The sequence below is a fragment of the Melanerpes formicivorus genome, unplaced genomic scaffold (assembly GCF_026170545.1).
Source record: "Melanerpes formicivorus ecotype bairdi unplaced genomic scaffold, bMelFor1.0.p_v2 SCAF_34, whole genome shotgun sequence".
Taxonomy (NCBI): Eukaryota; Metazoa; Chordata; class Aves; order Piciformes; family Picidae; genus Melanerpes; species Melanerpes formicivorus.
In genome coordinates, this window is record NW_027142386.1 from 3,312,461 (window position 1) to 3,336,656 (window position 24,196).

The 24,196-nt window shown below is 61.3% G+C and overlaps 1 protein-coding gene and 1 long non-coding RNA gene across 5 annotated transcripts; one reads left to right on the top strand and one right to left on the bottom strand.

Annotated features, from left to right (window-relative positions):
* Positions 1-23,803, top strand: RHOBTB2 (Rho related BTB domain containing 2). 4 transcript variants are annotated; one of them, XM_068156469.1, is made up of 11 exons: positions 1-76; positions 5,225-5,302; positions 13,628-13,829; positions 14,420-14,523; positions 15,259-15,444; positions 16,292-17,319; positions 19,288-19,406; positions 20,900-21,050; positions 21,152-21,240; positions 22,488-22,593; positions 22,710-23,803. In XM_068156469.1, the coding sequence occupies exons 2-11, from the start codon at positions 5,244-5,246 to the stop codon at positions 22,946-22,948; spliced, it is 2,283 nt and encodes a 760-aa protein (XP_068012570.1). In that variant the 5' UTR covers positions 1-76; positions 5,225-5,243; the 3' UTR covers positions 22,949-23,803. The 4 variants fall into 4 exon arrangements, with proteins under 4 accessions (XP_068012570.1, XP_068012571.1, XP_068012573.1 ...); XM_068156470.1 differs by lacking the exons at positions 1-76; positions 5,225-5,302 and adding an exon at positions 7,671-8,058; XM_068156472.1 differs by lacking the exons at positions 1-76; positions 5,225-5,302 and adding an exon at positions 9,461-9,646.
* On the bottom strand, positions 12,614-16,690 carry LOC137450222 (uncharacterized). Its single transcript, XR_010989549.1, has 3 exons — positions 16,584-16,690; positions 13,093-13,148; positions 12,614-12,984 (listed from the first exon to the last, which is right to left on the bottom strand). It is a non-coding gene; the product is annotated as an uncharacterized lncRNA (long non-coding RNA).
* Positions 23,804-24,196: the final 393 nt, after the last annotated feature.

The following is a 24,196-nucleotide window of genomic DNA, read 5'->3' on the forward strand; positions in this document are numbered from 1 at the left end:
AGACCAGTTAGCAGCACAGGAAAGAGGAGGCAGCTGCTGGGATCGGACCGGGAGAGCTGCGGGACAGCGCACCAAGGTAACCAGGCTGCCTCTCCCCTGCCCCCCTCCAGCAGTCAGCCCCTTCTGTTATCCCAGGGATTTGCCAGCATTGGCCCCAGGAACGATGTGGTGAAGCTGAAGGCTTCTCCTTCGTGACAAAGAGTTGCAGGGGGCTTGGGGGGGGGGGGTGGTTGGAAATGGGTGGGGTGGGCAGCACGGGGCTGGGGGAGGTCGGTGCTGCAGGAGGAGCTGGAAGTGCTGCAGGAGGAGCTGGAAGTGCTGCAGGAGGAGCTGGAAGTGCTGTAGGAAGAGCTGGAAGTGCTGCAGGAGGAGCTGGAAGTGCTGTAGGAAGAGCTGGAAGTGCTGCAGGAGGAGCTGGAAGTGCTGCAGGGGGAGCTGGAAGTGCTGCAGGAGGAGCTGGAAGTGCTGTAGGAAGAGCTGGAAGTGCTGCAGGAGGAGCTGGAAGTGCTGTAGGAAGAGCTGGAAGTGCTGCAGGAGGAGTTGGAAGTGCTGCAGGGGGAGCTGGAAGTGCTGCAGGCTGCTCCCAGCCCTGTGGGCTGCTGCAGACAGAATCCCAGAATTCCAGCATGGCTGGGCTTGGAAGGGAGCTCTGGAGGTCATCCAGTCCAACCCCTCACCTGCTGGAGCAGGGTCACCCCCAGCAGGGTGCAAGGCTCCTAGATCAGCCTCCTGGAGTGGGTGATGCTCTCAGCCCCTTGTTCCCCCACTGCCCCTTTGCTTCCCTTCGAGCTGCTGAGAGTTGGGCTGCCAGATCCTGATGGGCCTCTGGGGGGTATGCTGGGGGGTGGCAAAGTAGGGTTTAACCAGTTCCCCGTGGCCAGGGTGAGCAGAGAGGAGGGTGCCTGGGCAAAGGGGAGGGTGCCTGGGGTGAGAGGAGGACAAAGCCACGTGTGAGAAGGCCCCAAGCTGGAGGGGGGGAGGGCAAAGAGTCTCCCAGCATGGCACTGATGCCACCAAGCTGTGCCCTGGGAACAGAGCAGATCAGGCTGGGGACTCCGCAGGGCTGCTGTGTGCTGCTCCAGTCAGGGGTGTTGAAATCTCCTGGCAGGCAGGCAGGCTGTCCCTGCAGCCAGCAGAAGTGCTGCCCTCAGCTCCCTGCCCGCGGGTGCCGGGCAGGGTGAGTGGCAGCCTGCGGCCCGGGGGCCGTTGGGCTCGGAAGTGGTTTTGGGGCCCTGGAGGCTGTTGCACAAGGCAGGGCACAAGGCAGGGCTGCTCTTCTGTGGGCCAGGACTTGCAGCTGGGCTCTGTGGCAGGAAAAGAGGAGGTGATGCTCCTGCTCACCCAGCCCTGAGCCTCTGCCTCGCTCTGACCCCCACCATAGCCTCCCTTTTCCTGCCTTTTCAAAACCACCAAGGCAGACTCAGGCAGCTCCTCCTCTTCCTCACCCTCTTCCTTCCCCCTTCCAGCTTTTTCCAGTGGCTGGAGGACCCCAGAAATTTTCTCCCCACCCAACATTGCTTCTTCCCCTTCCCCTGCTCTGAGGAGACCTAATTGTGGCCTTCCAGCATCTGCAGGGGGCTCCAAGAAAGCTGGGGAGGGACTTTAGAGTGATAGGACAGTGTTCATCCAAAGCTCATCCTGCCCTTTCTAATCCCATCCTGCTCACTTTTGAGTCCCCCCTGCTCCAGGGACCTGCCCTTCATTCTCACCAGCACCACACCATCAGCATCCCTGATGGGCTGTGAGGACTGGGGGGAATGGAACAGAAATTGAGAGCAGCCCTCAAGAAAAGGCTTTTGGGGGTGCTGGGGGAGGAGAAGCTCAACAGGAGCCAGCAGTCAGCACTTGCAGCCCAGAGAGCCAAGCAGAGCCTGGGCTGCAGCAAGAGAAGTGTGGCCAGCAGGGCCAGGAAGGGAATTCTGCCCCTCTGCTCCACCCTGCTGAGACCACAGCTGGAGCTCTGGGGCCAGTTCTGGAGCCTCTGTGCCAGGAAGGATCTGGAGGTGCTGGAAGGTGTCCAGAGAAGGGCCACGAGGAGGAGCAGAGGGCTGGAGCTGCTCTGCTGTGAGGACAGACTGAGGGAGTTGGGGTTGTGCAGGCGGGACAGGACAAGGATCCAAGGAGACCTAACTGTGGCCTTCCAGGATCTGCAGGGGGCTCCAAGAAAGCTGGGGAGGGACTTCTGAGGGTGTCAGGGAGGGATAGGACTCGGGGGGATGGAGCAAAACTAGAAGTGGGGAGATTCAGATTGGCTGTGAGGAAGAAGTTGTTGTCCATGAGGGTGGTGAGAGCCTGGCACAGGCTGCCCAGGGAGGTGGTGGAAGCCTCCTGCCTGGAGGATTTGCAGCCAGGCTGGAGGTGGCTGTGAGCAACCTGCTGTGGTGTGAGGTGTCCCTGCCCATGGCAGGGGGGTTGGAGCTGGGTGAGCCTTGAGGTCCCTTCCAGCCCTGACAGTTCTCTGATCCCTCCTGGAGACAGTTGCCTAGGAACAGCCTCCTCCTCCTCCTCCTCCTCCTTTGATTTTTCTAATGAATTCCTCACTTTTTCTTTTTAACCATGGAGATATGTGAGGCCCCCACTGAGCCCCCCCCTGAGCCCCCAAACCCTGCACCATGCTCTATGCTGGCTGCAGCCAGCCTCGAGGGTGGAAGAGCCAGGAAGGTGCCACTTTGCCCCCTCCCCCCTGAGCTGCCACCCAGCCTTGGGGGTACAATGTGAGAATTAATTCCTTGGGGCTATTTGCTTGGGGTGGTGGTGGGGGGAGTGGGGGGAATCTGATGAAGGCCCCAAGCTCTTTTGGCAATGCTATTTTCTGCCCTGCTCTGCTTAGCAAGAGAACCAGGAGGAAAGGGAAGCAGAGAAGCCACAGGACACACTGTTACAAGAGGAACTTTCCCCAAATAGAAGCTTTTCACAGTTTTTTTCACGAGGCGTCAGCAGCTCTTAGCAGTGCCTGAAGCTGTGAGTGCTGCATGAAGGCAGGGAGCCTGCCAGAGCCCCAGGCTGCAGCTGCAGCCCTCCTGCAAGCCTGGAGCTGGCCCAAAACCTGGCTGGGATGCTGCTGGAGAAGCAGCTGGAGGAGCAGCCTGAGCTGTGGGTTCGTGAGCAGCAGCACTGGGTGCTCCCAACTGGGGAAGCAGGGAAGGGCTTGGGTTGGAAGGGACCCCAAGGCTCATCCAGCTCCAAGCCCCTGCCAGGGGCAGGGACACCTCCCACCAGCCCAGGGCCTCATCCAACCTGGTCTTGAACACCTCCAGGGAGGAGGCAGCCACAACCTCCCTGGGCAACCTGCTCCAGTGTCTCCCCACCCTCACTCCAAAGCATTTCTTCCTCCTCTCCAGTCTCAGTCTCCTCTCTCCCAGCTCAAAGCCATTGTCCTCATCCTGGCACTCCCAGCCCTTGGCAAAAGTCCCTCCCCAGCTCTTCTGGAGCCCCTTCAGGTACTGAAAGGCTGCTCTAAGGTCTCCCTGGAGCCTTCTCTTCTCCAGGCTGAACAGCCCCAGCTCTCCCAGCCTGGCCCCAGGCAGGGAGGTTCTCCAGCCCTCTGCTCATCTTTGTGGCCTCCCCTGGACCCACTCCAGCAGTTTGGTGCCAGCTGGAGGGCACAGAAATCCTGCCTACCTGGATCCCAGCCCTTCAGTTTTGCCCTGACCCAGTTTCTAGCTGTGAAAGATCTGCTTGGAGAGCCCCAGATGTTCCTGAGGGGGCAGGCAGGGATGTGCTGCCCCTGCCCTAGGTTGGGTTTGACAGGAGCACCACAGCTCCTTCCAGGATGAAATATTTATAAACCCAGTGCTGAGCCCCTCAGATTCCACACTGGTGTCGATGGCAGGAGAAGCTCTCACCCAGGGGCTATCAGGTGGCTCTGCTTCAGGGCTAGGAGATGGGATCCAGGCTGAACATGAGCCAGCAGCATGCTCAGGGGGCCAAGAAGGCCAACAGCATCCTTGCCTGGAGCAGCAACGGTGGGGCCAGCAGGACCAAGGCAGTGATTGTCCCTCTGCAAGCAGCACTGCTGAGGCCACACCTTGGGTGCTGGGTTCAGTTTGGGGCTCCTCAATGCAAGAAGGACATTGAAGAGCTGGAGCAGGGCCAGAGAAGGGCAACAAAGCTGGGGAAGGGTCTGGAGAACAGGGCTGGGGAGGAGCAGCTGAGGGAGCTGGGGGTGGTTAGTGTGGAGGAGGCTGAGGGGAGACCTCGTTGCTCTCTGCAGCTCCCTGAGAGGAGGTGCAGTGAGGTGGGGGTTGGGCTCTTCTGCCTGGTCTCAAGTGATAGAAGGAAAGGAAATGACCTGAAGTGGTGCCAGGGGAGGGTTAGGTTGGAGAGGAGGAAAAATGTCTTTGCTGCAAGAGTGGTCAGGGACTGTCCCAGGCTGCCCAGGGAGGTGGTGGAGTCCCCATCCCTAGACGTGTTGCAAAGCCTGTGGCCATGGCCCCTGGGGCCAGGGCTTGGTGGCTGTAGCTGCCTCAGGTGGAAGGTTGGACTCCATGATCTCAAAAGGTCTCTTCCAGCCTCAACAGTTCTGTGATTTTTATGACTTTATGAAGAGGAGGAGTGACCCTAAGTGCTCTTCATGGGTGGCTCCAGGGAAGATCCCAGCAGGAGCCAGGCATTGCCAGGAGGTGGCTTTACCACGAGCTGGTTCTGCCGGGAGCGGAGCCCAGGCTGGACTCTGCTCCAGCCTGACGTGTGGGAAGGAGGGGATAGCCCTGCTGCCCTTCCTCACTCCACAGCTCACAGGAGGGAAGCACTGCCCAGACAACATGTGCCAGAGGGCTGGGTGGTCTGCTGGCACAGCACATGCCTGCAGGGAAAGCTCTTAGCCCAGGGGTAAGGTGCTTGGAGCAGGGGACTGGCACTGGGAGGCTACTCAAGCACCCTGGCCAGCCCCTGGGGTGAGGGGAGGCTGTCATGGGGGACCCCCAGTAGGGCTTTGGTGAAAGGGCTGGGTCTGTGGCACACACCTGCACATCTCTGCCTTGCAGGGGGCGAGTGGTGGCATGGGAAGAGCAGGGAGATGGCATGAGGGTGGGCAAAGCTGCCTGGTAGTTACGGGACAGCCCTCTCCCTGCACAAGGACACTTCTTGGCCTTGGCCTTGCCAGAGGCTTTGTGTCCTCCCCAGGACAGCAGGGTGAGCCCGGGCAGGAGGTGGGGGATGGCTTCAGGAGGTGAAACCACCCTCGGGGAGGTCCTCACAGAGCTCTTCTGCCCTCTCCTTGCAGAGTCTGCCAAGAGCAAGCGATGGAATCCCACGGGAAGGGCAGCCCCACCGGGAAGATGACAGCCATGGCTCGCAGCCTGTAAGTAACCCCCCCAGGAGGCCACTGCCTGCTCCAGCCTCCCAGCCTGGCCACTTGCTTCCAGGGGACTTTGCTCTTTGCTCCTCTCTGGCACGCTCCAGTGCAACATCTCCTCATGGAGAAGGTGGAAAATTACAGAGGGCTCAGGGCAGGGCAAGACAAAGGCAGCTCCGTGGTGGTGCTGGTGGCTGCAAGGGGGCATGGTCCAGGGCTGCTGGTGGGTGTCAAGGTGCCTCCTGGTTGCCAGCTGACTTTTGGTGGGGTGCTGCCAGCGTGGGGAGGTGTTGGCTTGGCTCTGTCACAGCCCTTCAGCCCTCTGCAAGGTGATTCAGCTTTGTCTGGGGAGCAGGGGTGGGGGTAGGGGGTACTGGTGGGGGTAGAGGTGGGAAGGCTGCAGAGTGTTTGGTGGCTGCTCCAAGGAGTGGCAGGAAAAGGGAGTTTGCATCCCTGAGGCCATCCTCTGCACTGCTGGTGTGGGCAGCAGGAGCAGGGCAGGGATTGTCCCCCTGGACTGGGCACAGCTTGAGTACTGGGTTCAGTTTGGACCTCCTCGCTCCAAGGAGGACACTGAGGGGCTGGAAAAGGTCCAGAGAAGGGCAACAGAGCTGGGGAAGGGTCTGGAGAACAGGGTTGGGGAGGAGCAGCTGAGGGAGCTGGGGGTGTTCAGCCTGGAGAAGAGGAGGCTGAGGGGAGACCTCCTGGCTCTCTACAGCTCCCTGAGAGGAGGCTTGGAGCCAGCTGGGGGTTGCCTCCTAAGGACAAGAGGAAATGGCTTCAGGTTGCCCCAGGGGAGGTTTAGGTTGGACAGCAGAAGAAACTTCTTCACTGAAAGGGTTCTCAAAGCCTGGCCCAGGCTGCCCAGGGAGGTGGTGGAGTCCCCATCCCTGAAGGTGTTCAAGAAACCTGTGGCCATGGCCCTTGGGGCCAGGGTTTGGTGGCCGTGGTGGGGCTGGGTTGCTGGTTCTATGGTGGGGGAGCAGAGGAGCAGCCTGGCACACTGAAGCCCTAGTGAGGCTGGGCAGGGGCACTGGGAGCAGCTGGGAGGGCTGGAGGAGCCCCTGGCATTAAACTGCAGAGAGTGAGAAGGGCAGAGCTGGAGCAGTGCCCACAGCTGCTGCAGAGCTGCTTCTCCCCTTGCTGGGAAGGGCAGAGGGAAGGAGGGAGAGAGGGGGGCGGGGGGGGAGGGGGGCTTCCACAGGCTGCCAAGGAGGGGTTGGTGCCGGCAGTGCAGCTCCCCAGCGTGACCCCAGGGCTCAGGAGCTCCTGCACTGGGAGCCAGGGCGATTAGGGAGCAGATGGGAGCCCCGGGGATGAGCTCAAGAGGCTTAGATCAGAGACAGGGCAGCAAACGGCCCTTTAATTACTGCCCTTTAATTACAGCCCTGCCAGCGGCCACAGGGAGGGCAACAGCTGCCTGCCAGCTGTGCCATGGGCAGCTGTGCCATGCCACAGACATCTATGCCATGCTGTGCCATGGGCAGCTGCTCTGTGGGCAGCTTTGCCATGCTGGGGGCAGTCGTGCCATGCTGTGCCATGGGCAGCTGTATGATGCCAGGGGCAGCCATGCCATGCCATGCTGTGCCATGCTGTGCCATGGGCAGCTGTATGATGCCATGGGCAGCCATGCCATGCTGTGCCATGGGCAGCCATTCCATGCTGTGCCATGATGTGCCATGGGCAGCGGTATGATGCCATGGGCAGCCATGCCATGCTGTGCCATGGGCAGCCATTCCATGCTGTGCCATGGGCAACTGTATGATGCCAGGGGCAGCCATGCCATGCTGTGCCATGCTGTGCCATGGGCAGCTGTATGATGCCAGGTGCAGCCATGCCATCCTGTGCCATGCTGTGCCATGGGCAGCTGTGTGATGCCAGGGGCAGCCATGCCATGCTGTGCCATGCTGTGCCATGGGCAGCCCTGCCATGCTGTGCCATGGGCAGCTGTATGATGCCAGGGGCAGCCATGCCATCCTGTGCCATGCTGTGCCATGGGCAGCCATGCCATGCTGTGCCATGGGCAGCTGTATGATGCCAGGGGCAGCCATGCCATGCTGTGCCATGCTGTGCCATGTGTAGCCATGCCATGCTGTGCCATGCTGTGCCATGCTGTGCCACTGGCTCTCTGGCCAGCGGCGGCGTGCAGCGAGTCAGCTGAGCCTCTGCTCCTCCTCCCACAGCAGAGGGGCTGCGAGTGGCACCCACGTGCTCCACGGACACTCCCGAGCCCTGGTGCCCTCCCACTGGCTCTCTCCTCCTGGCAGAGCCTCCTGCCGGGAAAGGGGCCTGTGCCCGTGCCCGTGCCCGTGCCCACAGCCTGTGCCCGTGCCCGCAGCCATGCCCGCAGCCCGGGGCGTTCGCAGCGCGGTGACAATCGTGCCTTTGTTTGGCGCGGCCGGGAAGGGGGCAGGCAGGCAGTAGGGCTGCCCAGAAAGCTGCCAGGCGGTCTTTAATGCCACAATTAGGCACCTGCTCCATGAGAGCAAATAAAGCCAAATCATGCGGCTGGCAGCCCAGCTCTGCCTGTCCCCTCCCCGTGACCACTCCAAGGAGCGGGGGAGCTGAGAGCTGCGGCTCGGCTGCCGGCAGCTCCCGCGGGCAGGGATCGCTCAGGGTCCCGCTGCGGGCACCCCGCGGCAGCGCCGGGCGGCTGCCTGTGCCAGGCTCCACACCCCCCCAAAGGCTTTCCCCCTCCCCACCTAAGCGACTCCATCACCTCCTTCTGCTATGGAGAGAGAGATCCCCGTCCTGCGAGTTAGGTGAGGTGGGGGGTGGGGGGCTCGGAGGGGTTGGCACTGGGGAGGGTGCCACGCCGGGGTGCCGCGAGGAGGTGCCAGGGGAGGCGAGCGATGAGGTTTCTGCCGCCGGCTGACGTGAGGTTGCATCAGTGCCAGGCGTGCCAAGGGCTGCAGGGCAGCCTGGTGCCAGAGGGAACGCAACGGGGAAGGCGGAAGGGGGAACCGGGAGACGGAAGGGGAACTGAGAGATGATGGAAAGGGAACTGGGAGATGATGGAAAGGGAAGTGGGGGCTGAGCTTAGCCTGGGGGGGAGAGGCAAAGGCAGCCGAATGCCCCTGGGGAGGCTGGCAAAGCATCACAGGATGTGGATGCAGGGTCAGAGCTGCCAGGCCAGCAGCCCCACGCTGCCACCCTGCAGAGATGCTCTGGGATTCTGTGGAAGGCGCAGAGCCGGGTGGGAGGGAGCAGCCCGGGGGGTCTGTGGGGTGAGGGAAGGGCTGCTCTGCTGCGGGCTGGGTTGCCAGGGCACTACCCCAGTGGATGGCTGTGATGGAGGAGCATGGAGGGAAGGGAGCAGACCTGCAACAGCCTGCCCCGGCAGAACCAACCCTGCAAAGTGGGTGTGGGGGCTGCTCTAAGGGGGGGCTGGGGCATGTGAAAGGCCACATGAGGGGTCTCCCCACCACCACAGCCCCATCCTCAGCCTGGAAGCACCAGGACCACCACAAATGGCCCAGCTGGGACGCCCCCCACAACACCCAGGGGCTGGCAGCCCCCCCTGCAACAAGGGGAAGGGGAAAGATGCCCAGAGGAGGGGTCAGGCAGAGGCTGCTCCCCATTCCCGGGGGGCAGGAGGGAGGTGAGGGGGGTGGGGTTGGAAGCAGAGGGAGGATGGAGATGAAGATGCAGGGAGGATGCGGATTGAATGTTGGAGACAAGGTTGGGGGGGCTTAGGGATCGCGGGGGGGGGAGGGGGTCTCACGTCGAGGTGGGTTGGGGGCAGGATTGAGATGCATGCAGGACAGGCTAAGGGGTCAGGATGGGGATCCCATGAGGGGCAGGATGAGGTAGCAGAATGGAGACTCCTGCGAGGGGGTTCTGGAGGCAGAATTTGGGGGGGGGGGGGGGGGGGTGTAGGTCCCATGCAGGACAGAATGGGAAGGTGGGGGGCAGGAGGAAGGTCTCATGCGCGGCAGTTTTGAGGTCTCCTGATGATGTTCGCCCTCCCGCAGCCCCCTCCCACCCTTAAGTACCCTCCCCCCCCAAAATCTTCCTCAGCCAATGGGCGGCTGCTGAAGGGAGGGGGGCAGAGGGGGGCAGGGGTGTGGCCTCGTGGCGGGGGGGGTGGGGGGAGGTGGGGGCCGCTTGTTTTTTGTGAATGAAAGGCGGGGCGGCCGCGGCTGCAGCTCCGCGCAGGGCTCCGCGCAGCGCAGCGCAGCGGCCCGCGGATGCGGAGAGCCGAGCGGCCCAGCCGCCGCTATGGGCCCCCGAGCCCCAGGCCCTGAACCGCGCAGCGCGGAACCCAACCGCGCAACTTGCGCCGTGGCCATGTCCGGAGGGAAGAGCCCGGCCCCGGCCCCTGGGAGTCGCCGCTTCGTCTCTGTTGGTGTAAGTACCGCGGACCCCGGCCCCGGCCCCGGCCCCTCGCTCCGCACCCCGCGCCGCTTCCGCGCATCCCGGCCGGATGCCGGGGACGGAGCCAGCGAGGGCCCAGCCCCTTAAGCCAGGCATCCGCCGCCGCTTTGCCCTGCCCCGCACCCCCGATCTGAGTGCTCCGAGCACCCCCGAGCCCCACCGCAGTGCTCCACACTCCTGATCTGACTACTCCGAGCCCCCCCGCCCCCGAACACGCTGGAAATGCACCCCCGGCCCGGGTGCCTCCCAGTCTCCTTGCAATGCCCCTGCACCTCCGATCTGGGTGCTCCGAGCACCCCCGAGCCCCATTGCAATGCTCCCCATTTTTGATCTGGGTGCTCTGAGCCCACCCAGAACACGCTGGAAATGCACCCCCGGCCCGGGTGCCTCCCAGTCTCCTTGCAATGCCCCTGTCCCCCCGATCTGGGTGCCCTGAGCACCTCCGAGCCCCCTTGCAAAGCCCTGTAACCCCCGACTTGGGTGCTCCTCAGCCTCCATACAATGCCCCTGCACCCCTGATCTGGGTGCTCTGAACACCCCCACAACACCCTTGCAATGCCCCTCACCCCCGGTTTGGGTGCTCCGAGCCCCCCTTGCAAAGTCTCTCACCGGCTCTCGGTGCTCCTCAGCCGCCTTGCAATGCCCCACGCCCCCGATCTGGGTGCTCTGAGCACCCCCGACCCTATTGCAAAGCCCCGCACCGGCTTCTGGTACTCCCGGACCCCTTTGCGAAGTCCTTCGCCGGCTCACGGTGCCTCCAACCCCCTTGCAAATCCCTTCACCGGCTCACGGTGCCCCTAACCATGTTGCAAAGCCCCTCACCGGTTCCCGGTGGCCTGGAGCACGGCGTCCCCCATCCCGGTGCCGCGGCCGTGCTGCAGCCCCGCTCAGAGCACCGCTCCCGCACCGCCTCCCGGTGCCGCGGCCTGCACAGCCCGGGGAGGGGGAGAGGGGGCCGCCCTGGGTCCCCATTTCCCACCCCACACCCCAAAGCTCTCCGGAGGGCCACGGGGGGTTGGGGGGGTGGGGAGGAGGGGAGGGTGCTGGGAGGTTTTTGTGCATCGCTGCCGGTTTGGGGGTGGCTTCACCCCGGTTTAGGGCTTGTGCCACCCCATGGTGGGGTGCGGGATGGAGCATTTTTATCCGGGGGGTTGCTAGGCGACAGCTCCTGGGGTGATGGAGCCGTTGCCATGGCAACGACAGGCTGGGCAGCGCGGAAGGAGCAATTCTGGGGTTCTCCTGGGCGGGGGGGGAGCGCGATTGGGTTGCCGGTGGTTTGAAGCGGGAAGCCCTGGGGCGGCTGCGATGGGCAGGGAGAGCAAAGCTGGGGGGGGAGCTGCTGTCTGGAGCAGCCCTGCACCCCAAGCAGGGGCACCTCGGGTGGTTTCTTGCTCTCCTGTGGGTTTCAAGTCCCCAGATGAGTGGTGGCGGTGAGGAAGGCGAGGAAGGAGGGCTGTGGAGATGGCAGCATAAAATTGTCCCTGCAAGGAGGTTCAGCCCCATCCTGGGGTGATGTCTGAAGAAGGGGGGATGGGAGGGAGGGCTGCAAACCATCCCCGTGGGGCTGCTCTCTTTGGAGCCCACATTCTCTGCCCCCTGTTCTCCTCCCCTTCCTCCCTTGGCACTGATGCCATTGGGATTTATCCCTTTGTGCCCTGGGGACATTGGACTTCCCAAGTCGCCCGTGCTGGGTGCAGGCTGAGCTCCCCACACAGGGCAAGGATCCAAGCTGCAGTTGTCATCTCCATGTGCCTTCCCCCCCTTCTTCCCCATCCTCCACCATCTGAATGAGCTTGGCCAACTTGGGAGCTGGGCTGGCCCTAAAAATAACTGCAGCGAAGCTCCCTGAGCACCACCAACCCCTCCCCACCCCAGGAGATCAGAGCAGAGCTGATCCTCAGGAGGACCAGGGGCTGGGGATGGTGGTAGAAGGAGATGCATGAGATGGAAATGCATTTCCAGGGGCTAACAGGGAAGGAGAGGACCTGCCCTGGCTCCTTCTCGCCATGCAGAGCCCGAGGAGGTTGATACTCCTGGTTCCTGGCCATTAGGAAATTGTGCCAGGGGAGGGCTAGGTTGGAGATGAGGAAAGATTTCTTTGCTGCAAGAGTGCTCAGGGATTGGCACAGGCTGCCCAGGGAGGTGGTGGAGTCCCCAGCCCTGGAGGTGTCCCTTGGGGCCATGGTTTGGTGGCCGTGGTGGGGTTGGGTTGCTGGTTGGAGTCGATGATCTCAGAGAGCTTTTCCAGCCCAAACAATTCTGTGATCCTTTGCTTCTCGGTGCCCTCAGCAGACAGCATTCCCTGCACCCCCAAAGCATGGGGGGAGGGGGATGCCTGGCGTGCAGTGACAACTCCCTGGAGGAGTTTTGCTAATAGGATGAGAGGAAATGGCCTCAGGTTGCCCCAGGGGAGGTTTAGGTTGGACATCAGCAGAAACTTCTTCAGTGAAAGGGCTCTCCAGGCCTGGCTCAGGCTGCCCAGGGGGGTGGTCGAATCCCCATCCCTGGAGGGGTTTCAAAGCCACAGAGATGTGATGCTGAGGGCCATGCTTTAGCCCCAGCCTCAGTAGAGTCAGAGAATGGTTGGCCCAGAGGAGCTGGGCTGGAAGACCCTTTCCAACCCAATCCATTCCATGCTGATGCCTGAGCCCTGGCACCTAAAGCCACCTGGACGGTCCCTGCCACCCTGCCTTTGCCTCCACTTGCCCACAAGGTTTGTGTCCCAGTCCTGCTCCCTGCTGAAGCCTCCCCGGTGCCACCTCCTGGGGGCTGCTGTCCCAGGTGTGCTGCAGGAGCCTGCTCACGGGAGGGAGGTGGCTAACATTGGGAAGTCCTTGTCAGGCTGCTGCCTCCCTGCTCCCCGTGCAGGGCTCCGTTGCCATCGTTACCAGGAATTTTCACTCCCTGAGCTGCTTTTATTATAGCAGCTCAGAAGGGCTGCTGCCAGGCATGGGGATGGGAGCTGAGGGTTTGGGAAGTTTCAGGGAAACTGGGATGTCAGGGGAGGTGGTTGCTGGGGGCTTTTTGTGTGTGTGCTTCGGTCCTTCTCCCCTTTCCTCGATGTCCTTCCTGCTTTTCCCTGCTGGAAGTCTGCTCAGTTCCTGGCTGAGTTCATTCTGGCTGGTTGAAGGCCTTGGAAAAACGCAGAGGGTGGCACATCTGGACACATCTGCTTGTGGGTGCTTCACAAAGCAGCTTCACAGCACCCAGAGCACCAAGTTCCCTCTTGGGGTGGGGGTTGGACCATGCCCGGTCCATGCTGGGAGCCTTCTGCTGAGCCTCCTGAAGGTGCTGAGCTGCTGATTCTTTGCCTGGGAGAAGAGATTTGCTGGGAGCCAAAAGAAAAAATCCCTTCTGGGAATGGGATGAGAAAAGCAAGGGGGGGGTGGGGGGGCACATGCTGGTGTGAAGAATCAGACCTGGTGCTCCTTGGAGCGGGTTGGCAGTGCCAGGCTGCACGCTGGGTCGGGTGGATCTGGAAGGTTCGTTGGCAAAATGAAGGGAGAAAGGGGAAAAGGGAGGGGGGGGGGGGGGGGGAGAGGGAAATAATAGTAAGAAAGAAACAACAACAACAAAAGGGAATAAGGAAGAAGCCTCAGCTCACATGAACAGGCATGAGCCAGGGCTGGAGGAGGGTGGGAGCCAGCACAGGGCATGTGTCTGACGCGGGCAGAGCCACGCACGCTGCCACCAGGACATGAAATTTTAAAGGGGACTGGAGCTAGGGAAGGATCTGGCAGAAGGGGGGGGACGGTATGGGGGGGGTGGCCAGCTGCCTTCACTCACTGCTGGTGGCTGCAGAGCTCTCCTTGTGCTGCGAGGAGCTGCCAGCTGCTTCTTCTTCCTTTACCCTACCCCACTCCTCCTCCTCCTCCTCCTTCTTGGCATCCCATCCCATGCCTCTTGTCCTGGCCACCCCCCACAACCTCCCTTTTGCACCACCCCTCCCTCCAGGTCCCAATTAATGGATTCTGACATGGATTATGAGAGGCCAAACGTAGAAACCATCAAGTGTGTCGTGGTGGGGGACAACGCCGTGGGCAAGACCAGGCTCATCTGTGCCCGCGCCTGCAACGCCACCCTGACCCAGTACCAGCTGCTCGCCACACACGTGCCCACAGTGTGGGCCATCGACCAGTACCGAGTCTGCCAGGAGGTGAGGGCTGCTGGGCACCTGGGCAGGGATGTGGAGGGGATGGGGGATATGGCTTGGTGGGCACCTGGGCAGGGATGTGTAGGAGCTGAGGGCCATGGTTTGGTGGGCACCTGGGCAGGGATGTGGAGGAGCTGAGAGCCATGGTTTGGTGGGCACCTGGGCAGGGATGTGGAGGAGCTGAGGGCCATGGTTTGGTGGGCACCTGGGCAAGGATGTGGAGGAGCTGAGGGATATAGTTTGCTGGGCATCTGGGCAGGGATGTGGAGGGGCTGAGGGATATGGTTTGCTGGGCACCTGGGCAGGGATGTGGAGGGGCTGAGGGATATGGTTTGCTGGGCACCTGGGCAGGGATGTGGAGGAGCTGAGGGCCACGGTTTGGTGGGCACCTGGTGGTACTGGGTTAAGGGCTGGACTCGATCTGAAAGGCCTCTCCCATGTTTCAGTGATCTCCATGGGTGCCCCATGGGAACCCCAAGGAGATGGAGCTGCATCCTCCTCATGGGGGGATTATTCCTCCACAGCCTGCAGCGGTGGGGACAGCCAAGGCTGGCAGGGCCCAAGGCCTCAGGGAGGTGTTTGTGTGCCCACAGGTGCTGGAGCGCTCCCGGGATGTGGTAGATGATGTCAGTGTGTCCTTGAGGCTCTGGGACACCTTTGGTGACCACCACAAGGACAGACGCTTCGCCTATGGCAGGTAGAACCACAGAGCTGTCAGGGTTGGAAGGGACCTCAAGGCTCAGCCAGTTCCAAGCCCCCTGCCATGGCCACTACAGCACTACAGCAGGTTGCTCCCAGCCACATCCAGCCTGGCTGCAAACACCTCCAGGCAGGAGGCTTCCACCACCTCCCTGGGCAACCTCTGCCAGTCTCTCACCACCCTCATAGGGAACAACTTCTTCCTCACATCCAATCTGCATCTCCCCACTTCCAGTTTTGCTCCGTCCCCCCCAGTGCTATTACTCCCTGAAACCCTCAAAAGTCCCTCCCCAGCTTTTCTGTAGCCCCCTTCAGATGCTGGAAGGCCACAATTAGGTCTCCTCAGAGCCTTCTCCTCTCCAGACTGAACAGCCCCAACTCCCTGAGTCTGTCCTCACAGCAGAGCAGCTCCAGCCCTCTGCTCCTCCTCGTGGCCCTTCTCTGGACACCTTCCAGCACCTCCAGACCCTTCCTGGAAAAGAGGCTCCAGAATTGGATGCAGTACTCCAGGTGGGGTCTCACCAGAGCAGAGTAGAGGGGCAGAATCACCTCCCTCGACCTGCTGTCTGTGCTTCTCTTGCTGCAGCCCAGGATGTGATTGGCTTTCTGGGCTGCAAGTGAGAGAGGAGAGAGGCAGAGCCTTTGTGGCAGCCTGGGCAAGGGAGGGAGGGTGATGGCAGTCAGCTCCATCCCCAAGCTGGGACCTTGACCACCTTCTTCTTCTCCTCAACAGGTCTGACGTGGTGGTTTTGTGCTTCTCCATCGCCAACCCCAACTCCCTGCACCATGTGAAGACCATGTGGTACCCTGAGATCAAACACTTCTGTCCCCGTGCCCCTGTCATCCTGGTGGGCTGCCAGCTCGACCTGCGCTACGCCGACCTGGAGGCTGTCAACCGGGCACGGCGCCCCCTGGCCAGGTGGGGACCCTGACCCCTCTGCCCTGGAGAGGTCCATGGCTGCCCAATGCTTTCTCCTTACCATGCATCCCAAGAGGTCTCTTTGGTGCCAGTCTCTTTTTGGTGGTGCCCAGGGGGCAGTGGGTACAAACTGGAGCCCAGGAGGGTCCATCAGAACAGGAGGAGAAACTTCTTCGGTGTGAGGGTGCTGGAGGCCTGGAGCAGGCTGCCCAGAGAGGTTGTGGAGTCTCCTTCTGAGAGCCCTGGGGCTGAGAGCCTGCAGAAGAGCAGCCCCAGAGGGGAGCTGAGCAATGCTCAGCAAGAGCTAAAGGCTGGGGGGCAAGAGGCTGGGGCCAGGCTCTGCTCACTGGTGCCCAGGGCCAGGACAAGGGGCAAGGGGCACAAACTGGAAGCCAGGAGGTTCCACCTGAAGAGGAGGAGAAAGTTATTTGTTGTGAGCGTGCTGGAGACCTGGAGCAGGCTGCCCGGAGAGGTGGTGGAGTCTCCTGGTGTGGAGAGCTTCCAATCCACCCCTGGCCGTTGTGCTGCTGGGCAAGCTGCTGTGGGTGCCCTGCTGGAGCAGGGGGGTTGGATGAGATGCTTTCCAGAGTCTCTTCCAACCTCCCATGCTGGCATTCTATGATGCAAGACCAGCAGTGAGACTTCAGCACAAGGAAGCAGAGCTTTGAGCTCTCTCCAGGAGATCTTCCAACCCCACCTGGATGGACCCCTGCATGCCCTGCCCTGGATGGTCATGCCGCTTTGGCAAGGGGGGAGGGGGCGGTGGGGTTGGAGCTGATGCTCTCCGGAGGTCCCTTCCAACCCCCAACCTTTCCATGGTTCTACCATCGCCTCCCCTCCTTTTCAGGCCAATCAAACCCAACGAGATCCTTCCCCCGGAGAAGGGGAGGGAGGTGGCCAAGGAGCTGGGCATCCCCTACTACGAGACCAGCGTGGTGGCGCAGTTCGGCATCAAGGACGTCTTCGACAACGCCATCCGCGCCGCCCTCATCTCCCGCCGCCACCTGCAGTTCTGGAAGTCTCACCTGCGCAACGTCCAGCGGCCTCTCCTCCAAGCCCCCTTCCTCCCTCCCAGGCCCCCTCCGCCCATCATCATCGTCCCGGACCCCCCCTCCAACAACGAGGAGCGCCCGGCCCACCTCTTGGAGGACCCCCTGTGCGCGGACGTCATCCTGGTGCTGCAAGAGAGGATCAAAATCTACGCGCACAAGATCTACCTCTCCACCTCCTCCTCCAAGTTCTACGACCTGTTCCTCATGGACCTCAGCGAGGAGGACCCGCAGGGCGCCCCGGGGCGGGGCTTCGGGGGGGCCCTCCCGGCCGCCGCCGCCGAGAGGGCGCTGCCCCAGGAGGAGAGGCACCACGGGAGGGATTTCCTCCTCCGAGCTGCCAGCTTCGATATCTGCGAGAGCAGCGAGGAGGCCGGGGCCGGGCAGCGCCCCGCGTGCCTTAGAGCCTCCACCAGCGACGGCATCCTGCGGGGCGACCGCTACGGCAACGGGCAGGGAGGGCTGCGGCGGGGCAGGGACCTCTCCTCCTGGAGCAGGGCTTTCGCCAGCATCCAGGAGGAGATGGCCGAAGATCCTTTGACCTACAAGTCCAAGCCGATGGTGGTGGTGAAGATGGATGCCTCCATCCAGCCGGGGCCCTTCCGGGCCGTGCTGAAGTACCTGTACACGGGGGAGCTGGACGAGAACGAGAGGGACCTGATGCACATCGCCCACATCGCCGAGCTGCTGGAGGTCTTCGACCTCCGCATGATGGTGGCCAACATCCTCAACAACGAGGCGTTCATGAACCAGGAGATCACCAAAGCCTTCCACGTCCGCAGGACCAACCGGGTGAAGGAGTGCCTGGCCAAGGGCACCTTCTCGGGTAGGGCTCTCGGCGCCTCTGTCTCCCCTGCTCTGTGAGGGGCTCTGCTCTTTGGAGCCTTTCCTGCCTTTGACCCGTGGGTAGGACTCTGAGCACCTCCATCTCCCCTGCTCTGTGAGGGGTCTGCCCTTTGGAGTCTCTCCTGCCTTTGACCCGTGGGTAGGACTCTGAGCACCTCCATCTCCCCTGCTCTGTGAGGGGCTCTGCTCTTTGGAGCCTTTCCTGCCTTTGACCCGTGGGTAGGACTCTGAGCACCTCCATCTCCCCTGCTCTGTGAGGGGTCTGCCCTTTGGAGTCTCTCCTGCCTTTGACCCGTGGGTAGGACTCTGAGCACCTCCATCTCCCCTGCTCTGTGAGGGGATCTGCTCTTTGGAGCCTTTCCTGCCTTTGACCCGTGGGTAGGACTCTCAGCACCTCCATCTCCCCTGCTCTGTGGGGGCCTCCTGCCTTCGCCCCATGGGCAGGACTCTCAGCATCTCCATCTCCCCTGCTCTGTGAGGGGTCTGCCCTTTGGAGCCTCTCCTACTCTCAAGACCTCCATCTCCCCTGCTTTGTGGGGGGCTCTGCCCTTTGGAGCCTCTCCTGCCTCTGCCCCATGGGCAGGACTCTCAGCATCTCCATTTCCCCTGCTCTGTGAGGGCTCTGATCTTCGGAGCCTCTCCTGCCTTTGCCATGTGAGTAGGACTCTCAGCACCTCCATCTCCCCTGCTTTGTGGGGGCCTCCTGCCTTTGCCCCATGGGCAGGACTCTCAGCATCTCCATCTCCCCTGCCCTGTGAGGGGTCTGCCCTTCGGAGCCTCTCCTGCCTTTGCCATGTGGGTAGGACTCTCAGCACCTCCATCTCCCCTGCTTTGTGGGGGCCTCCTGCCTTTGCCCCATGGGCAGGACTCTCAGCATCTCCATCTCCCCTGCCCTGTGAGGGGTCTGCCCTTCGGAGCCTCTCCTGCCTTTGCCATGTGGGTAGGACTCTCAGCACCTCCATCTCCCCTGCTTTGTGGGGGCCTCCTGCCTTTGCCCCATGGGCAGGACTCTCAGCATCTCCATCTCCCCTGCCCTGTGAGGGGTCTGCCCTTCGGAGCCTCTCCTGCCTTTGCCCTGTGGGTAGGACTCTCAGCACCTCCATCTCCCCTGCTTTGTGGGGGGCTCTGCTCTTGGAGCCTCTCCTGCCTTTGCCCTGTGCCTCAGTGGGTCAGCAGCTGTCCTCTCAGTTTCCCCCAGGGCATACTTTGTGCTTCTGGGAGTTGTAGAGCTCTTTTCATTGCCAGGAAGGGTGAGGGGTAGAGGCTCTTCCCTGAGCTTCCTGCTCCCCAGCCCTCCTGCCAGCTCTTTATTTATGGGAGAGCAGCAAAGGCTGTTGCCTTCCCTGCTGCTTCCCAGATCTTTACAGCTGATTTACGAGGAGCATTGTGCCCTCAGCTGGACTTCCCCAGCTTTCCTCCACCAGCTTGTGTCACAATGGTGCAGGGGGACATCCCCGGCAGGGGAGGGTGAATCTCAGCCTCCTTCCAGCTCAAGCTGTCTCATGAGAATGGACTTTGAGGTGGTCAAGCTGTCACAGTCAGGGGATAGATATGTGCTGGCCCATGGCACACCTCAGAGAGCCCAGGTCCAGGGTGGAGAGCAGAGCAGAGAGGGAAGGAGATCCCAGATGTCCTTCCCAGGCTCTCCCAAGGTCTCAGGCTTGGGCAAGGCATTTGATTCCCCTAGGGGTTTCCCCTTTGCTTTCACATGTGTCACGGTGTGGCTTGGGGACATCCCTCAGAAGCCCTTCCCTGTGCTCCTCTGGACCAGAGGGAGGATGCTGGTGAAAGAGAACTGAGATCTGTAGGAGGAGCTGTGGGATACACCAAGCTCTGTCCCCTTCCCTCTGCTGTCCCCACTGCCAGGCATTCAGTGGTGGGGAGGGGGGCTGCTGCTGAGCCCCAGCTGATGGGGATTGTGCAAGTAGAGCCCTCTGCTTGTCCCCAGATGTCACCTTCGTGCTGGATGATGGTGCTATCAGTGCCCACAAGCCCCTGCTCATCTCCAGCTGTGACTGGATGGCCGCGATGTTTGGCGGCCCCTTCGTGGAGAGCTCCACCAACGAGGTGAGGAGAGGCCTCAAGATTTGTCCTGGGAGGGTGGGGGATGGCTGGAGAGATCCCAGGGATGTTGGGGGTTGGAAGGGACCTCTGGAGGTCTTCCAGTCCAAGCCCCCTGCCAGAGCAGGAGCATAGAATCCAGCACAGGGCACACAGGAACACATCCAGACAGGGAGGGAAAGGCTCCAGAGAAGGAGACTCCACAACCTCTCTGGGCAGCCTGCTCCAGGCCTCTGGGACCCTCACAGTGCAGAAGTTCCTCCTCATGGTGAGGTGGAACTTCTTGTGCTGCAGTTCCCATCCATTGCCCCTTGTCCTATCCCAGGACACTGAGCAGAGACTGTCCCTGTCCCTGTCCCTTCCTTCCTGACCCCCAGCCCTCAGATGTTGATAGACCCCTATCAATACCCCAGATATTGATCAGATCCCCTCTCAGTCTCCTCTCCAGACTAAACAGCCCCAAGACTCTCAGCCTTTCCTCATAAGGCAGATGGTGGTGTGGTCATAGGATCATAGAGACAGAGACCTCCTTGCTATCTACAGCTACCTGAAAGGAGGTTGTAGAGAGGTTGCTGCTGGTCTCTTCTCCCAGGTCATTAGTGATAGGACAAGAGCGAACTGCCTCAAGCTGTGGCTGGAGAGGTTTAGACTGGACATTAGGAAAAGTTTTTTCAGGGCAAGAGTGGTCAGGCACTGGAATGTGCTGCCCAGGGAGGTGGTGGAGTCACCAACCCTGCATGTGTTTAAAGGGTTTGGATGTGGTGCTTGGGGAGATGGTCTAGGGGTGAACCTTGTAGAGTAGGGTTAATGGTTGGACTTGGTGATCAGAGGATCACAGGATGTTAGGGGTTGGAAGAGACCTTTGAAGGTCACAGGATCATAGAATTGTCAGTGTTGGAAGGGACCTCAAGGCTCAGCCAGTTCCAACCCCCCTGCCATGGGCAGGGACACCTCACACCACAGCAGGTTGCTCACAGCCACATCCAGCCTGGCCTTCAAACCCTCCAGGGATGAGGCTTCCACCACCTCCCTGGGCAACCTGTGCCAGGCTCTCACCACCCTCATGGGCAACAACTTCTTCTTCACATCCAATCTGAATCTCCCCACTTCTAGTTTTGCTCCATCCCCCCCAGTCCTATCACTCCCTGACACCCTCAAAAGTCCCTCCCCAGCTTTCCTGTAGCCCCCTTCAGTTACTGGAAGGCCACAATGAGGTCTCCTCAGAGCCTTCTCTTCTCCACACTGCACAACCCCAACTCCCTCAGTCTGTCCTCACAGCAAAGCAGCTCCAGCCCTCTGCTCATCCTCATGGCCCTTCTCTGGGCACCTTCCAGCACCTCCAGATCCTTGCTGTATCACCAAGTCCAACCTCCCTGCCAGAGCAGGAGCATAGAATCCAGCGCAGGTCGCACAGGGACGCATCCAGATGGGGCTTGAAAGTCTCCAGGGGTGGAGACTCCACAACTGGGTGCCAATGGGGGTGGGGGTGTGCCCTGCAGGTGGCCCTTCCCTACACCAGCAAGAGCTGCATGCGGGCGGTGCTGGAGTACCTCTACACCGGGCAGTTCAGCTCCAGCCCCGACCTGGACGACATGAAGCTCATCATCCTCGCCAACCGCCTCTGCCTGCCGCACCTGGTGGCTCTCACTGGTGAGTTGAGGTGGCTGCAGCCGGGTCCCGAGCTTGGGGGTCCCACCCTCATGCCATCCCAGCCACCCCCATAACCCCCTCTGTGTCCCCCCTCCCCACAGAGCAGTACACAGTCACTGGCCTGATGGAGGCGGCCCAGATGATGGTGGACATCGATGGGGACGTGCTGGTGTTCTTGGAGCTGGCTCAGGTAAGGACACAGTGGCTCAGGACACCACCCTGGTTGGGCTGGAGGTGGATGAGCGTGGTGGGTTGAAAATTCACACCCCCAACACAAAACTGCCAGAGCAGAGCATCACAGAATTGTCAGGGCTGGAAGGGACCCCAAGGCTCAGCCAGTTCCAACCCCCCTGCCATGGGCAGGGACACCTCACACCACAGCAGGTTGCTCACAGCCACATCCAGCCTGGCCTTCAAACCCTTCAGGGATGAGGCTTCCACCACCTCCCTGGGCAACCTGTGTCAGTCTCTCACCACCCTCCTGGGGAACAACTTCTTCCTCACATCCAATCTGAATCTCCCCACTTCTAGTTTTGCTCCATCCCCCTCAGTCCTATCCCTCCCTGACACCCTCAGAAGTCCCTCCCCAGCTTTCTTGTAGCCCCCTTCAGATACTGGGAGGCCACAAGAAGGTCTCTTCAGAGCCTTCTCCCCTCCAGCCTGCACAACCCCAACTCCCTGAGTCTGTCCTCACAGCAGAGCAGCTCCAGCCCTCTGCTCCTCCTTGTGGCCCTTCTCTGGACACCTTCCAGCAGGTTTGGTCTTGAGTGTGCATGGAGGGATAGGGCCAGTGAAGAGTGACTGAAGGAGCTGGGGATGGTTAGTTAGGAAAAGAGGAGGCTGAGGGGAGACCTCATTGCTGTCTACAGCTACCTGAAAGGAGGTTGTAGAGAGGTTGCTGCTGGTCTCTTCTCCCAGGTCATCAGTGATAGAACAAGGGGGCACTGCCTCAAGCTGTGGCTGAGGAGGTTTAGATTTTCAGGGCAAGAGTGGTCAGGGATTGGAATGTGCTGCCCAGGGAGGTGGTAGAGTCACCAACCCTGCATGTGTTTGAAGGGTTTGGATGTGGTGCCTGGGGAGATGGTCCAGGGGTGAACCTTGTAGAGTAGGGTTAATGGTTGGACTTGGTGATCAGAGGATCACAGGATGTTAGGGGTTGGAAGGGACCTTTGGAGATCAGTGAGTCCAACCCCCCCTGCCAGAGCAGGAGCATAGAATCCAGCACAGGTCTCACAGGAACACATCCAAATGGGGACTTGAAAGCCTCCCGAGGAGAAGACTCCACAACCTCTCCGTGCAGCCTGTTCCAGCGCTCTGCGACCCTAGGGGGTGGATCTTGTCCGTCCTGAACGTTTCTTCTGGGCTGCTGTGCTGCCTCCTGCTCCCCCAGTGGTCAGTGCTGGGGGATGGCCGTGAGCTGGGCTCCCTCTCTTGCAGTTCCACTGCGCCTACCAGCTGGCCGACTGGTGCCTGCACCACATCTGCACCAACTACAACAACGTCTGCCGCAAGTTCCCCCGCGACATGAAGGCCATGTCGGGAGGTGAGTGGTGGGGGGGGAGCCAGGGAGGGGTGGGGGGAGGCTTGCTGGTGGCCCTGGTGCTGTCCTCACTCTCAGCCCCATCCTCATGCCCTCCCTGCCTCCCCGTGTCCCTGCAGAGAACCAGGAGTACTTCGAGAAGCACCGCTGGCCGCCGGTGTGGTACCTGAAGGAGGAGGATCACTACCAGCGGGCGAAGAAGGAGCGGGAGAAGGAAGACTACCTCCACCTCAAACGGCAGCCCAAGAGGCGATGGCTCTTCTGGAATGCCTCCTCCTCCCCTTCTTCCTCTCCTTCCTCGTCGGCAGCCACAGCCTCCTCTTCTTCCTCCTCTTCCTCCTCCTCGGCTGTGGTTTGAGCGCCCGTCCTTGCCCTGGCTCCAGCATCCCTGGGAGGAGATGGGGAGGAGGAGGAGGAGGAGGAGGAGGAAGGGTGGGGTGACCTGCCCCAGCGCCAGGTGTAGAGTGAACACCACCAGCCCGAAGCCCCAGAGGAGAGAAGCTGGTGGCAGCAGGGGCTTGGCCCTGCGCAGGGGCTCGGGGCCGAGTTGCCAGCCCCCGGCACCGCTGGAGCTCTGCTTTCCCCATGCCCGTGGCTGCCAGCAGAGACCCAAGGAGCAGGAGAAACTCAGCGTTTACAGGAGCACGAGGGCTGTCTCCTGCTTTTCTTTTTGCCTTTGTTGTGTTTGGATGTCAGCAGCAGCAGCAGCAGGAGGAGGAAGGAAGAAGAAGAAACCCGTCCCACTTCCACTCGAGTTTGTCACCCGAAGCTGCGGGATGGGGCTGGTTTGCCTGGTGGCATCTCGCCACCCTGGGCAACCAGAGCTGCTCTGGGGGTCCTGCCACCCCCTTCGACTTGCAGCAGGGGCAGGCAAGGTGCAGGGGGACCCAGCCTGGGTCCCCCAAACGCCTCCAGGCACTGCAGCTTCCCTCCTTCTACTCACAAGTGGGGGTCTGTCCTAGCTTGGGGAGCAGGAGGGGGCAGGAGCCCTCTGCTCCCTTGCCTCTTAACTTTTCATTTCTGTTTAGAAAGAAAACTTAAAGCAAAAAAAAACCCCAAAACAATCAAAACAAACAACACAACCCCACCCAACCCCCATCCCAAACTCAGATCTCTTTCCCCCCAAACTTGCCACACCAGAACCCAAGCCCAGGCCCTCACCTTTGGGCTTTTAAGCCTGCAAGGCTCCATTGTAATAAATGGTGTTGTCAAAGCCCAGCGTGGTCCCTGTGTGTTTGGGAGGAAGCTGCTGGGCATGGGGCATCCTTGTGCCCTGCTTGGGGTGACACCAGCACCCCCCTTCCCCACCCACCCAGCCCTCCCGAGGGGGACAGGGACAGCAGAGCAGCTTGGCAGGATCTGTCCACCGAAACTCCCTCCCTGTACAGCACCCTCGGACTCTGCCAGTCCCACCTGTGTCCTTGGAGGCAGGGAGAAGGCAATGTGGCCCCAGGGCTTTGGGCTGCTGCCAGGCAGGGCAGGGGAGCAGGAGGGACCCAAACCTCTGTTCACCCTCCCCAGCCTTGAAGGGAGAAGCTCCTTTGAGGCCACCCCTGGCCCAGAGGCTGCTGCTGGAGCACGTTAGGGCTGCTCGGACAGGGATGCT